At 40.7% G+C, this 15,930-nt stretch overlaps 1 protein-coding gene across 1 annotated transcript; it reads right to left on the minus strand.

Annotated features, from left to right (window-relative positions):
* Positions 1-15,091, minus strand: marchf4 (membrane associated ring-CH-type finger 4). Its single transcript, XM_017424422.3, has 4 exons — positions 13,724-15,091; positions 4,502-4,657; positions 3,069-3,261; positions 1-930 (listed from the first exon to the last, which is right to left on the minus strand). Exons 1-4 carry the CDS (start codon positions 14,126-14,128, stop codon positions 509-511), a joined length of 1,176 nt encoding a protein of 391 aa, XP_017279911.1. The 5' UTR covers positions 14,129-15,091; the 3' UTR covers positions 1-508.
* Between the last annotated feature and the right edge of the window lie 839 nt (positions 15,092-15,930).

Genomic DNA, 15,930 nt, shown 5'->3' on the forward strand with positions numbered 1-15,930 from the left:
CACACACACACATCAACAGAGGATTGTGTCTTTTTTGCTTGACGGATACACATTTAAAAAAATGTTAGAAATTAGAAAAAATAATTCAGTGAATCCTCCTCTCCGGTTCATTATTCTCTATTGTTTCAGCATAATTTAACACCTTTAAACCACAAGTAAATGTTCTTTTATTCTTTTGATTTGCTTGTTGTTTGTGGTAGCTGTTTTATTTTTTTGGTAAGGTTTAAAGAAAATTAGAGAACTATGGAAAAAAATGTGTTATTACATTCCCCAAAGATCCAAAATGCAAATCAGTGCCTCTGTTACTGAAGGAAAATACTTCTGCAAATTCTGCAAATCAAACCACTTTAACTTTTATTCAATCAATGTAAGGACATTAAAGATGCTTTTCAAAATAAACAAGAGCTTGGTATCAGTCCAGTGCAGTTAGTATAGTTCTTGTTTTTTTATTTTTTTGAACTGTCAGCTGGTTCAGAAATCTTTGTGAGATAAGGCCTCAGCTGACTCCTCAGACTGTTGTGACTCTCATGACCAGCTCTCTTGTGCTATTGCTGGGTTGGCTGCGGGTCTCCGGCTGCCGCAGGTGGCTGAGCAGGTGGAGGATGTTGTAGGGACAGTGTTGGTCTGGGACCGCGGTGCCGCTGTCGGGGTCCACGTGCGGTCCGAATCCCCCCGCGGCCGTCACCACGGTCGTCGACGTGGAGCCGGCGGCTGTGGAGGCCACGACCATCAGCGAGGAGGTGGAGGTGGACACTCCGATCCCCGTCTGGTAGCCCTGACTGGGCTGAGACAGAGTCCTGTCCGCAGCGGCCTCCTTCAGGTCGTCGCTGTCCATGGATTTATCGTAGTTCAGAACCTTCCACTGCTGGTTCACGGCCTGCCAGCGGTGGAAGATACGAAACACAGACGGTCCCTCGTGGACAATTAATGCTGGGGAGATCAGAGTGTCAGAAAGACAAAAGTCACCGTCTGGCTGCAGGCTTAATGACACCACAGAGTGATATCTCTGCAGCTCACGGCGTTAAAGCCTGCACAAAGTATTAGCTGACACAGAACAGAACAAAACAACTCATTTTTCACGCACTTCATCGTAAGGCAGAGATAAAATCTTTACTTCTGAGATAAAGTAAAGTCGTGGAACAACCTATGCAACGACACCATTTCTGGATTTCGGTCGGCAGAAACGACACATCTGTTCTTTGCAGCTGCTCGATAACATCTTATCTCGGTGCAAAATTGCTTATTGATTCATGTTTACTGAGCTCAGTATCTGGAAAATTAAAGTCAATCTGCACCAACAGTTGCCTGCATGGACCAAGGGGGCTTTCAGCAGTTTTTTCATTGTCGAGTTGTGTAAAGATAGAGTATGCAGAGTTTGAGTCCGGTAATTGGAAACACTTCAATTTACCCTGCAACAAGACACTTACTGATAAACAGATATAAATAATATCAGAACAAATTATTTAAAATATCTTCACAGGATATGGTATTATAAATTAAAGGCCTAGCATTCTTGGAATGCCCACCACTTTTTATGCCAGAGCGTTAAACTGTAACGAGAAGGGAAGTCATTTTGGTCAAACTTTGTGAATGATACGTGTGATCTCACACTGTTAGTGCCCGGAGCACGTGGTGAGGATGACTCTCAGCTACTTCCATGCCAAACTTTAGCTCAACATCTGCAAAATCGACAGAGTTAAAGCCATTCTTGTGTAGGCTAAGGCTGCATTCACTAATGACGAGATTTTCATTAAAATCTGCTACATTACTATGATGAAAATCTATTAAAGGATGTATGTTGCCTATAAATGAGAAGTGGGAAGTATTAAAGTGTTACTACAGTGGATAAAAACAATAAGGTTTCATATAAACCATAAAGTATTGTATTTTCTTACAGCTACAGTAGATATGAGTTGTTGCTTATAAATCCTCATCTCTTCTCCTCAGCCCTGCTCCTTTCTCGCTCTAACTTTGCGGGTTAATCAGGTCTCTGCTCCGCAGCATCTACAAGGTGACAAGTTAATCTCTGTAAAGTGCCAAGTTAATGACTGCGCAGTCAATCCTCGCCACCAAACCGGAGACAATCAATCTCCTCCTCTTCTCACCATGCTGTCTGCTGCAGAGGAAGTTAGTTTTCTTAATCTGACACGAGAAAGCAAAACCTGAGGAGCAGCCAGCTTACGACAGGGACGAGAAAACTCTCAGAAAGCAATCACTGGCTGTAAATCTACAACTGATTAACTTCTGGAGTCACCCCAATTCAAGATGGCCACCACAGCTAGTCAAACTTATCCCGTATATTAAAAAAAAATTACTATACCGCTGCACATATTACAGATATTAAGCCAAAATTTGGCGTGATAGTAGCTGACAGTCATTCACAAAACACTAACAGATCATGTGAGATATCGCATGAGATTGGGCATAACGTGATTTTCAAGATTTGACCAAAACGTCTACAACGCTGTCATTTCTCAACATAAGATGATCTTAGTTTAAAACTCTGGCATGAAAGGTGGCGGGGGATGTTCATTTCATCAAGAAATGTTAGATCTTTAATTCCCTTCTGGCACTATGAGCTTCAAAGTTTTGCCAGAATTTCAGGTTGAGGCTTTTTACTCCAGTTGGTGCAAAGTGGGAGTTTTCAGTATCAATTATTCATGTTTAATTTATAACGTTTGATGCAGCAATTTATCATCTTTAACGCAGTAACTGGGATATAGAGGAGTGTGGGTTAGAGTAAAAAAAATCAATTACTAACCACAGGAGCTTCCAAATTGTCCAAACTGACCTGAAGCAGCTGACTGTGCTGAACAGATTAACGTTATTGATTCTCAATAATGTAAATGGTTCAATGCATTCGCAAATATTTGTCGACAGCTGTCAGGTAAAATTACCGACTCTGCTGAACACTTGTGACATTTTCTTTTGCCTGTTGAGAAGCACCTGGATTAGTGTGAGCGGACCGGAATCACTCAATATTTCTCTCATTAACTTAACTGCAGAGGAAGAAGCATAAACATCAACCCAAACCGAGGAAAGCAGCGCCATCAGCGCTTGGTTCTCACCGATGCAGACGACGTCCATGAAGCCGTACATGCCGTAGCATATCTGGAAAAGCAGGTCTTGGCGCTGCCAGCGAGCCGACGGGCTAAAGGACGACCAGACCAGCCAGGAGATGCTGGCCATGAGGAAGAGGGAGCCCAGGATGGCTGCTGCAATCTGCACTTTCTCTATCACAGTCAGGGAGATGGCCTGCCACTGCAAGAAGACGAGTTACAGCTTAGCTTTCAGCTCTAACTGGGTTAAAACAGATTTTTTTCCCTTTTTTTTTGTAATCTAACTACTTCTGCAAACATTGCTATTTATATGCCAAAACGTTTAGCTCATTCTGGAGGTGGGTGCTGCAACTTTTCTTTGTAACTTTTATAATGTTCAAATTATTTAACTTTATTTACAAGTATTAAGTATATTATTACAAAGATTTTCTCTATACAAACACATTCAGATTGCCTCAATACATTCAAAAACAATCTACTTCAGCAAACTTGCTCTATTTTTGTCTTCTTATGCTACCTTTAAGTTTTTAGTTATCGTTATATCATACTTTTAGATTTGAGCTTGCTTTTTGATACTTCTACTACTTTTCTTTGTTACTTTCAGCTAGCCTTTTGTTTCTTTTAGCTTCTAGCTAGCCTTCTGCTACTTTAGCTCTCAGCTAGCCTCTGCTATTTTTAGTAAGACTGTTGCTACTTTAAGTTTTAGCTATCCTTGTGCTGCTTTTAGCCAGCGTTTTACTACTTTTAGCTCTTAACTAGCATTTTGCTTCTTTTAGCTTTAAGCTACTGTTCTGCTTCTTTCAGTTTCTTCAGCAAATTTAGGCAAAGTCCTTCAGTATTCATGCTGCATTTTCTTTAGCTGATGTTCTAACTTTGCTGGTGAAAACACAGAAACAAAACTAGACAAGGCAAAGACAGTAACTCTGGATAAAACCATTAGTCGGATGGAATGAATGGGAGTATTAGTGCGTTAAGTTAATTAGGCTAATTGTAAGATTTATTTCACGATCAGATTAAAAAAAACAACAGAACTGAAAAGCTGAATGTCAGACGTCCTAAAAGATTCCCTCACAAATCCTCCTGTCATACCACCGAAGGCAAAAACTGAGAGAAAGCTGCAATCTTTCTCCGTAAAGGATCAAAGAGAAACGTCTTGTTTAATTCACAAAGCTTAATTTTTTTTTCTCCTCAGTTTGTGATCAAAGCAAAACTGGAGCTGTGTGACTCCTGAAAAATGTGTTTTAGGTATTACTGTATGTTCCACAAAAATGTTGAATTGGAGATCAGAAATAAATGGAACAAGGTAAAACATACACTCTAACACTATTTACTGTTTGTCAGAGGGTTTGCCTTCCTTTTCTTCTTTTTGTCAGTGATCCTAAACTTGGAAGATCAAATCTGGAAGCCTTTCCACAGCGGCGCTCTTTGCTCCTGGAGCTCACCTGTAATGGGTTCTTGGTGCTGATGGCAATGACCTGATATTTGTAGTAGCAGAGCTCGCAGGCCCAGGAGCCTCTCTCGCTGATCCATTTGATGAGGCATGGCTGGTGGGTGCAGCGAACCGACCCGCTGCAGCGACACGGGCTCAGGAGCTCCCCCTGAAGAAGGAACATTTCATGAACACTGCACATTATCCCCTGCTGCTGAAAGGCAAAATTAAATGGCTAACTTTACAAACACGAGGTGGTAGTAGCTAAGAGTCATTCACAACACATACTCTGAGCATGACGTCTCAAACGGGCTGCATTTTTTTTTTTAGAAAAAGTTGACTTGTGCCTAGAATTCAAGAGTAATCCCCGACAGGCAGTTACCTCATCTTTACTCTTCAATAGTTCCCCTCAAAGATACAAAATACACAATACATACAGTTATGCATCCTTTCTGCAGCCTTATTGATTTTAAAAGGGCATCATATGAAGAAACACACACACTTGCACAGAGCACGGCACCACGCAGCAGCCTCACAGCATTGCACTCACTCAGGTGTGAAATGAAAGCTTTTCCTTACACCTAGTTGACAGGCAAAGTACTTGATTACTAGCGCCATTGAATGTGGAGGATTAGACGCTAAAGCTTCTGTGAAAGAACAAACTGTAACTAAGCTGTAAAATACTGCTCCCAAGTTCTTCTGACGCTGCAGCTCACTAAAGAAACGGAGCATTAAAACGTCTAAAAAGGTGAGGATGATATCCCTTATCAGCTCTGATAAGTCAGAGGTTCCTGTCATAGATGTTCCTTTGACATCATCCCCCCTCCGTGCCACAGAATAAACATGACATGACTAAAGTGATTGTCCTCAGTATCACTTCACTCATGAATAATGACTCAGACATTTGAAGAAACACGACAAAGAGTGTTGAACAGGCTTCCAGGTTTCACAGATCCTAATCAGATTAAACCATCCATGAGATGGAGCGGAAAAGGCTCAACCCAAGGACCTGAAAGACCCAAACCAGATACTGATGGACACCCTCCCTCGACAAAACCTCAATGGGTCAGAGGGATTGTGCACAGCACAAAACAGCAGGACTTAAGGTTGTGGCTAATTTGTGCACCTTATGACCAGAAATCATCTCTTTCCTTCATTCTTTGAGACATTTTGGACTTTGTGTCCAACTGTCCCGCATCTCTGGTTTTTAAAAAGCAGTTTAAAACAAAATTCAAATTTTAATACATTTTGTGCAAAGAAAAAAAGAAAAAGAAAAAGAGGCTGCTTTACATACTTCTTTTAATCTTATGGTGACATTGTTGAACTCACTGTCAGGATGTTTTATTACCAAGGCAGTTTCAAATCCCTTCTGTCGGCCTGTTGACAGCCACACGCTGGTTGACTGATCTCACTAAACAGCAGAAGAACAATGCGCCTACTTTCTGTTTAAATTACGCTATCCTAAAGGGAGAGTCTTCTGAAGTGGGGTTTGTGGAACGGTTGTGAAAAAAATAAACATCTTACTTGTTGTAGATAGCACTTTGGAGTTTAATTGTGGCCAAACTAACGAGCTAATGTCTGACCGAGGAAACTCACAGGGGTTCCTGCAAACACTGTTTTATAAACCTTTAAGCACCGTCAGTTTTGCATTAAACTGTCATTTCTGCAGGGATATTGTGTTATTACTGCAATGGAAGTGATACAGCTAGCTGCTGCTGCTGTTTGCGCTTGCAAATAATCTCAGAATTTAGTGAAAATAACTGTATAATGTGAAATTGATGACGATAGTTTATTTATTTTAGTTTTTCATCATAATTTATGAATGGTTGTGCAAAGATAAGAAAAAAAACATGCAGAATAAAAATGAATAAAATAATATATTAGCACAATTATTACTGCTGTATGTCAAATATGAATCATTATATACAAGAAAAAGTCTACATAAATATGAAAGGTCAAAGTGGTTTCCCATAAAGCATCCTCATTTACACCTGACTTATTTTTAATTACTGCCTAAATCAATATTTTCTAACTTTCAAAACTTTCAAAAATTCAAACAAAAGGATTTTTAGCATTTGTATGAACTCCAGTCCTGTCAAAATTAAACATTGTTTCTCTAAACTGGGGTCATTCAAACAGATATCTACAACAGGTGAGATATTAATGCCTCATAACCTTTCCACAAACCCCACTTCCTAAGATCTGAACTATTTAAGAAGATAGTTAAAATACCACACAGCTTTGTTTCGTTCCCTGAATGCAGATAAAGTTATTGTTCATTTTAGCTCATAAAAAGGATATTTTTGGTCTTGGAGTCTTTTTTAATGATGGGTGGGAAAAGATATTAATGAAACATTTTGGTTCATTTATTCATTGTATGAAACACTCCTAAATCATTTCAAATGAAGTGCAACAATTGAGTTAATTAAATTTGCCATCACACATTTTTATTTTTTTTACAGAAACACTGAATGTTCAGCCATATTTTAAACCAAGCATTCCTCTTAAGACCTAATATGTCTGAACAGAAGAGAGTTTCATAATTCTTCATCTGCGGTACAAGCTCCTTTAAATATATTACTAATCTTGATATAGATGATGACCCAAAATATGTACGTCTACCACCTGATTTAGGTCCTGACCTACTCTCAAGAAACTTGGCTCAATAAAAATCCTAGCTGGACCTTCCTGTGTGGGTGTTTTAAGCCTAATGTGATAGAGAAAAAAAATTAATTGAAGGTAAATATAAATTAGTCGACCCCGTCTGATGTAAGAAATCTCCTCTTTTCTCCCTTCTCTAAGCCGAGGCTTTAAATTTGAAGGTTAATTCCATCTCCCTGTCCATAATAAGCATAAGGATTGAAACAGAAACGTAAGGAAAAAAAAAAGCAGCAAGTTTAAAATTATTTCTCCATCATTGTGCTGACATCTCCGACAGATGGAGCAGCACCCTGGTTGAGGAGAAGAGAGGGAAAATTCGGGGAGTTGCAGGAGAAAAGGCTCATCTACAGATGGCCAGGGTGGGAGTGGATTGGCAGCGGGACCAGAACACTTCTGTCGTGTCCAGTGGGACTCAGGACGCTCGCTGCGACTGGCCTGATCGCAGCCAAGAGCTGAGACTTGGATCACTCCAGTACAACCGAGGCTGAAGGAAGCAAGAGAGGCTGATAACAAACGTGGCACCACAGCCCACACATTCAAAAGAAGCGGGAGCTAAATGTCTTTTTGTTGATCAAACAGTCACTCGGAGGAAAACATGGACAGAATAGGGCATCGCGTTGAGGAGACAAGGGGAATTGCTTTGGCTGCATTATCCCAAAACAACTCAGTACAGCTAATTTTCTCCTTAAAAAATTGGATCCTTAGCAATGTAGATATAATGGCATGAAAATAAATTAGGATTGCCTCTTCACACAAGAGCCTGGAATCAGTGCGAGTGAACTCTATTAACTCTAACCGAGGGAAATTTTAGTAAAACAAACTGGCTCACACAGAAACAAAGAGATCTTTTCAAAAAATGACCAATAAGATTCTTCCATAAAAGCGATTTCATCTGTGCATTTTAACAATCTTCAAGAAGTGAGGAGGAAAAGACGCCCAGAAAAGAAAACTCCTCACAGAGGATCATATCATTTCAAATTTATTTACCTATAATGACCCATAATGATGCTTTTATGGGAGCCGTTAGGCCAGCAGTGACAGGTAATGTCTCTTTAAAAGGAATTAAAGAGAACTGGGTTCTCCTCTAACTTTATGAATTCACAGCTTCTGACTGCACAGAGACGGAAAATGTCCCGTGTTTATGGAACTTGTTTGTCTTCCATTCCCAACAAATGGCAGAGCAGCCAACCTAAATATGATCAAATACAGAAAGCACAGAGCCTCTGTACTGTAGAGCCATATACAAGCAGCGATGCTGACTTGACCTCTAAAGGCCTCTCTTTGTGCTCAGAAAAACATAAAGTGCTTTAAACCCATTAGGATTTTGGAGTGGAAGCTTTTTTATCAAAGCTGCAAGAGATCATTTAAGTTTTAACACACACTAAAAACTGATGGGTTGTTGTAAAAACTCTGCTGCTGAGTTAAAGGTGTTGGGTCAGAGCTGGGTTGGTTCGAGCAAATATTGGGTCAAAAAACTGGGTCGGAGCTCATTCTTCATTCTGTCACTTTAAGCCTAAAGTTGACTAAATCCAGCCTGACCTGACCTCTGCTTTAGGATGTAACAGGTAAAAGTAAGACAGTAAAAACAACTTGTAAGAAGATATTTAACCTGGTAAGCTTTGGTAATAACTTTAGCTTGTTCTAAACAATGAGTTTGGTTAGTTAATGCTAGCTTTAATTATTTAATAACCAAGATTCTGGGTTGTTCTTTTTAACTCAATTTTTTAGTAGATATATTTCAACAAATTAGTCATTTTAACCCAATTTTGGGGTAGAAAATTTGACCCAGTTAAATTAACAACCCAACTCTGCTGAGTTAAAGCTACCCAAGTTTAGGTAAATTTGACCCAACGCTGGGTTGTGCATTGGGTTGGTTTTAACCCTTTAGGTTTTAGCGTGCGTGAAGAGGTCTGTGTCGCTTCAGGTTTCTTCAAACTTAAAATATGTTTTTAATATCTTTGCATGCCACCATTTAAATCTTACATGAACATCTCCTGAAAAATCATTCAAAGCAGAAAATGTTCCCATTCTTTAAACAACCAGGTTAAGGTCAAAGTCTGAAGACTGAACAAAGCAAACCCAGCATGCAACAAAAAAGAGCCCCTTTAAAGGTTTCCTCTGACCTTTACCTAAATAGAACCAATAAAGGGTTGAAATATGTCTGCTGGTAGAAAAAAAAGAATTTAGTTTGTAATCTGCTAAGATAAAATATATAAATATGTGTAATTTTATCTGACATTGGCTGTTTATTGCACTGAATGTCTATTAATTAAATTTTTATATTATGTGTTCGTAGTTTAAGCTGTTAATATTTTTAATCTTCCTGCAGCTTTAGTCATAATGTGACACCTCTAATATCATTTTAATGTGTTGATGCAGAATAAAATCCAGTTTTTATTCGAGCAATCAAAGGCATACATTTATCTTGTTTTCTTGTTGAGCATTTTACAGACATAGTACCACGAAAACAGATTTATTTCATATTCTTATGATTCTTTGCATTTGAATATTCTGATAAATTAAGACAAATGAATCTATCCTTTAAAACTACTGAACCCTGATTGACAACCTCACGTTTCTAGAAAGATTATGAATAAATAATATCTTACCTGTTGTAGATAGCTCTTTGAATGGCTTCAGATTTAAAAAATTGAGTTTAATTTGGGCTGACGAGCTAACAGCTAGTCCGAGCGGAAGCAGAACCAAAGAAGACAAATCCAGTCCAACAGTCCATTGTGGTCTGGGTCTCTCTCAGACCAGCTGCTGGCTTTTGGGTCCACAGTTTAATTTAATCTGGACCCAAATTAAATCTTATGTGGACCCGGACTGGTTGTTACATTTCAGTGGAATAAAACCAAGTTGTTAAAATATATACTCTATATATGTATACTTGCACTTTCTTTCCTGTATTTATGGTAACTTATTTAGGCAGTGCAGCTTTTCCCACATTTATTGTAATTTAGGTAGTACATGTTTTCTTTTTGGCAGCACGTTCTCCCGTCTTTTTTGTAATCCATTTTAGATGGCTCCGATTTCTTTTAGCATTTATGGTAATTCCTTTTTGTTGGCGCTTCTTTTCTAGCCTTTACGGTAATTCCCATGTGTGGCTCACGTTTTTCTCTGCTCCTCTCTCACAACAATTTGTAGAGTGAAAAAAACTAGCACAGCTCTCACTAAATGAGGATTTAAATATATACTCTGAACCTTTACTGGGAATAATAAATAAATCTTTAGCTGGACCTTGATGAGTTGTAATTGAAGACCACTGCGTTAGCTTGTCAATCTAGGAAAAACTCAACTCCATTCATCCAATTAATTGTTCATAACCGGAACCCCATTTCAAAATCATCCCTTTAAAAAAAAGGAGGACCAAATTCACTCACAAGGATTCAATTACACCGTCGTCTTTCCTCGTGTGGAGTCATATTGAATTAGAATACAATTGTCTCTCAGCGGCTGCCTCTCTCAGACATTCAAGGCCCTGTTTTTCAGAGGGATGCTTGAGGAAAAAGCTCTGCCTTTTTCCCCTCCCTTCTTTCCTCTGTCTCGACTATCTCAGCCGTGGGGATGGAAGTGTTTTGGAGGTGGACTGTCAGATCAGATCCTGACTGACTCGTTCTATGTGACAGCCCAGAGGCTAAAAGAGAACAGAGGATAACTAATGTCCAGACGGCCTATAACATACAGAGATACACTCATTTCTCTGTCCAAATGGAGCCTCATTCTCCTCGTTCCCATTTACACCTCAGCAGATCCATATCTGGACTCCACCCAAACCAACAACTCACAGACCACAGGACAAAGGAAGGCTGGTGAAGGATAAAAACAAGCATATCGATAAGAGAGGATAAAATCAAGTGCTATTGACTTGCTGGAGCATTAATGAGATGTGCTGGAGGAAGGCATGGGAAATATCGCGATTTCTTTTTCCCTTTTTTTTTCTTTCCAAGGTGGTGCTTTGTATGCACTGCAGAGTGTTCTGACTATCTGTGGAGTTTTTGAGAAAACAATGAACACGCCTTGTCTTTTAGTGTCATAATGGACCCCATGTCAGTAATAATTACAAAGTCTGAGCCCAGAGGTGGACTGATACGCTAAATTGCTGTTGGAGTAATTAGTAGATGAAACATGGAGAGATTATGGACTGCACACAATGTAAAAGCCATGAAACGACACAGCGAATCTGCTGCTGAGTTAAAGGAAACGCAACAGACAGCTGGATTAAAAGTTATCTTCACTTCAGTTATTTTGCCTGATTGGTTTAGGATCTCCAGAACCAACTGGTGAGGTGGGACACTTTTGTCAAATCTGTATGAGACAACAACGTGTCTGCAAATCTAAAATTTAATGTTCGTATTGTAACCGTCTTCGTCACAATTTCCTCTCCTGGTTGATGTGGTGTGACATTAATATGGCTCCCAAGTGTCATTAACCTGAAGGCTCCGTTTTGTTCTGCACGCCGTCGTTGTTATTAATATTTTTGTCCGTTTCCAGGTGGCGTGCACGAGCGGCGGTGCCAGAGGTGTATTATTTGATTTTGTCATGCATGTAATGCTTTGAAGTGTTTGACTGTAATGAGTTGTTTCTGCATATCTGTGTGTCTTCCACACTTGTCAGCCACCAGGACGAGCTCTTTCATTATCCCTCCACTGCTGTCTTTTATGCAGTGGGATAAAGGGAGGAAGAGTCCAACTCTTCCTCTGTGCGGCCGCCCTAACAAGACACTGAGAGAGTTTGGCTTTTTTTTTCTAAATGGAAAACAGGCTTGACCAGTGAGTGTAACGAGAACCCGCATGAACTCGTTGATCTTTTGATGCTCCCAAAAGAGGAAATAGTTTGGTTATTTCATTCCTTCTGAAGGCCAAAGATGAAGGGCGATTACCAATTTAAAGTTACACTCAAAAGAATTACGTGCTGAATGAACATAAAATATGTTTCTGTCTAGATGAAGCAATCAAGTTGTTTTAATTTGTTCTGGATTTGGTAAACATCATCTTTTAGACTGAGTGTAATTCATTTTAAGTGGGTGAGTCAAAATACTTTTTTTTATAAATGTTTTTACGCTGTAAGATTAGTTTAATTTACAATATGTGAGTTAGACGTTTCAGTGAAGGAAATATGAATCTTGTGAACAGTTTTGTTTGTGTTAAGGTAGTATCTCACTGGACTGTGACTTGTTGGCGAACGGTTTTCGTGAGGGAGTCTCCAGGAAGTCTTGTGACGTTTGCGGTCACACTTTCTTCTCACTTGACTTTTAAAAATGTTCAAAAAATCTGTGTGACAGATTTGCTCTCAAAATAGTCACAGATGTGTCATGGACGTCTCAAACCCTCTTCATTTTGTCTTTGAAGTCTTCAACCAGTCTCAAGAGCACTAGAGTTGTATTCTGACAGAAAAACACGAGAGGCTGATGTCCAGGTCTAAAAACTACGCTGATGATAAGTAAAAATTATTTTTATAAAAAATGTTTCAAATCTGTACTTCAGCAAACTAATCAGAAATATTGGGCAGCAGCCAAGGTGGGTACAAAGCAGTGGAGGTGGGTGTGATGCAGCTGGACAACAGACAAATGCAAACAGGTGAGAATGCAGTTTTGTAAGCCGTGTAAACAAAAATTTAAAAAAGTAAAAGGACTGGTGTTTAAAACGTTGCCATGTGACTTGCTGGTTGTTTGGCTGCAAACACTGAGAATTGCAACTGTCATGCAATTTTGAGTTGCCAACTACTCTCCAACAGTCGCAGCCCAGTGAAAATCCACCTTGTGTCTTTTAAGGGTTTTTTTACTTAATTTTTTTAACTACTAGTTGTTCAAAAATACTGTTTTTTCTGTTCATGAGGTTTTAATAATCCCAGATATCTATCTAAGGTAAATAAAAATCCACACCAAATAAAAGAACAGGACTCAAGAAGATAAGACTGAAAAGGGGGGGTCAGCAAATTTATAGTGGTAGCCATTGCCCCCCTTGAACCCCCCTTGGTGGCGCCCCTGGGTCACCAGCCTTTGTCACAATCATTTTGTGGGTTGGAAGCTAAAGTTTCTGAACCAAAAAACATGTTGCCACCCCATCAGTGTGTTAGTTAGTACATTTTTGTACATTTTGCCCAATGCTGAAAGTCTGGGACATCTCCACTGAGGTTTAATCTCTATCCTAACTCACTGAGTTGGAAGTTGCACACATGCCTCTTGAGTTTCAAAATGTTTCTACCCTCCAACAAGGCTTTTAAGACCTCCCAACCATCTAACCATCATGCCATTGTTTGACAGAAACAACTGATTGTGAGCCTTCTTTAAAAACATGAAGTTGCTGCTGTTGTTTTATGTAATTTGTGTAATTCGCAGCCATGGACAAGTAACCTGAAAGCAGAAATTGAAGCCAAAAAGTAAAACTTTTCCAGCAACAATACAATTTGCCCTCCTGCTGGAGAGAAGAAATCCCTAGATCTGCCACTGGGAACCACTTAAAACCACTTACTCAAACACATGTAAGTGAGTCAGACATGTGATTGCTGTTTGGAGCATTGGGCAGAAATGGCTTGTTCTTATTTCAACCTTTCAAATGAATCTTTTACTTACATGTTCTGGTCCCTGGAAGCAGATCCTGCACACAGGCGTCCTGAAGCCACTTTCCGTGTAGCTGGTCAGAGAGAACCTCTCCTCCAGCTTGCCCTTCGAGCAGTCATCAGAGGAGCTGCTGCAGCCGCGCAGAGCCGCCGACAGCTCCGCCGCGTCCACCCAGCCCGCCACCGGCCGCTCTCCGCCCGGGGCCCCGGCGGCTCCGGCCGCGGACGCCGCGCCTCGGTCCGCCGCGCGGCTCCGCGTCAGCGTGTTGTTGTTGTCGGGGACGGGGACGCTCGCCTCATCCGAAGCTTGGCCGCTCATGGGGGTCAGCGGCGGCGCCGGTGGCCCGAGAAGCAGCACCCTCAGGTCACCAAGCAGGACGCAGCAGCGGCTCTTCAGCATGCCCCGGCTGCGCAGCATCGGGCTGGATCCGGGCCACAAGATCACAGCACCACACAAAGGTGCTGGAAGACGTGTGCTGTCATAAGAAAACACCTCTTCATGTGTCGCTGGGTGCAACTGTGGGCGTTTTCCAGCGTCTGTTGGGTTTATTATTTTTTTACAGCTGCTTTTTAGTTGATTTTACGCCCGAGGGTGTCTTTATTCCAACCGTGCGAGTTTTATTTCCTTCCCAAGAAGATGTAAAATAAATCCCATGGATGCAAACAAGTGTCTGAAGCCATTAAGTTCACTAAACGAAGCAGCTAAAAGAGGAAAGTCAGATGTTAGACTGGTGGGAATATAAATTCGTGTAATAAGGCTATAGGTTGATCACTCAGTGTCCACTGTCATTTTATGGCCTTAATGGTCTGCCAGCTACAACATAAACTATCCAGACAGGCTTCTCCCTTCAATTTCACAACGACAAGCCAACATTTAAACCTGCCTGCACAATGGCTCAAACACAAATCTGTAAAATCAACATTTCAGCAGCAGCGAGAGGCGCGTTTTAAAAGCTCAGGTTGCTGTAATTAAGTCAATCGATGGTGCCATATTGGGAAGCGGATTCTGCCTTAACTGCTTAGCTACAACGATTTCTATACAATTTCAGGATTTATTTTGCTCCACAGATTTTTTTTCCCCTTTTCCCTCCCTAGCCCAGACTGCGGCTCGTTTACGTGTCTCTCCGTGAAGCTTTCATTCCCAAACCATCGGATCTCCGCGTCCGGCTGTCCAGCAGGGAGGGTTCAGATCCATCCGGTGAGATCCGGCGCGGCTGTCGGACCGTCCTGCTCCGGCTGGAAGCGTCCGTGGACCCGGATTGTCCCGCGATCATTGGCTGCTGGGTCGGCGCTGCAGCTTCAGCACCATGATTCCTGGGACAGCTCCCAGACGCTGCACGTCACCAAGCGCACGGTGATGCAAGCAGGCGAACCATCGCTACAACTGTGCACAAACACACACAGGGACGGGGTTCATTAGACGGCCTGGCTTCAAAACGCCAGGTTTATGTGAGGAGGGGAGGTGCTTCATACCTACACCCCACACCGAGGGGTAAAACAGGCTGCTGAACAAACTGAATAATCTGATCACCTCAAAATGAAAACATATATATCATATATTTGATTTAATATCATACATTTGGCTTATTTTTTAATCTAGGCTGATTATAGTTACATTACTTAGTTATATCTAAGCAGATTACACAACCATGGGCACCAAAGAAAACAGCATTAACCATTAAAGAGCATCTTATGTTGAGAAATTATATGTTGTAGCTGTTTTGTCCAAAGATTGACATCTTTATGTGCAATTTTATGCAATATATGTGTTGCCAATGACTCTCAGCTACTACCACGTCAAATCTTAGCTCAGTATTTTGTAAATGGACACAGCTGTAGCCATTTCTTTGTGTTTTCCAAGTTGATTTGGCTGAGGTGAATTGCATTGGCTCCAAATGTTAATCGGCCGTAGAGGTACATCCGGTGGTAATTTCCTGAAATTGTCATTAAAATTCATCAGACAGGAGCAAAAACATTATCACTCCTCCGATTAAAAAGATTTGCATAATTAGGAGCAGAGCAAACTCCCACAGCGATACATCAATCGTGTGTATCAGCAGTTACAAATTTTAACAGTCCAGTCTGTAAATTGAAGAATAAACTGAATTAATTTGATTAAACTGGAACATTAGGACTCCACACCCTTTTCAGTGTTTTTGTCTTTTAAATAAACCTCCAAACCTTTCAGTAAATAGGGTTCGTATGACGAGTTTGCTGACG

The sequence above is a fragment of the Kryptolebias marmoratus genome, linkage group LG6 (assembly GCF_001649575.2).
Source record: "Kryptolebias marmoratus isolate JLee-2015 linkage group LG6, ASM164957v2, whole genome shotgun sequence".
Lineage (NCBI taxonomy): Eukaryota > Metazoa > Chordata > Actinopteri > Cyprinodontiformes > Rivulidae > Kryptolebias > Kryptolebias marmoratus.

What these genes read in the sequence shown, in the direction of transcription:
- marchf4 (XM_017424422.3), bottom strand. Translation starts at nt 14,128, where the DNA reads ATGCTGCGCAGCCGGGGCATGCTGAAGAGCCGCTGCTGCGTCCTGCTT. An exon ending in GCTTCCAGGGACCAGAACAT is followed by an intron (nt 4,658 to 13,723) that starts GTAAGTAAAAGA and finishes TTCCTTCTTCAG; the next exon opens with GGGGAGCTCCTGAGCCCGTG. An exon ending in GCACCAAGAACCCATTACAG is followed by an intron (nt 3,262 to 4,501) that starts GTGAGCTCCAGG and finishes GTCTTCTTGCAG; the next exon opens with TGGCAGGCCATCTCCCTGAC.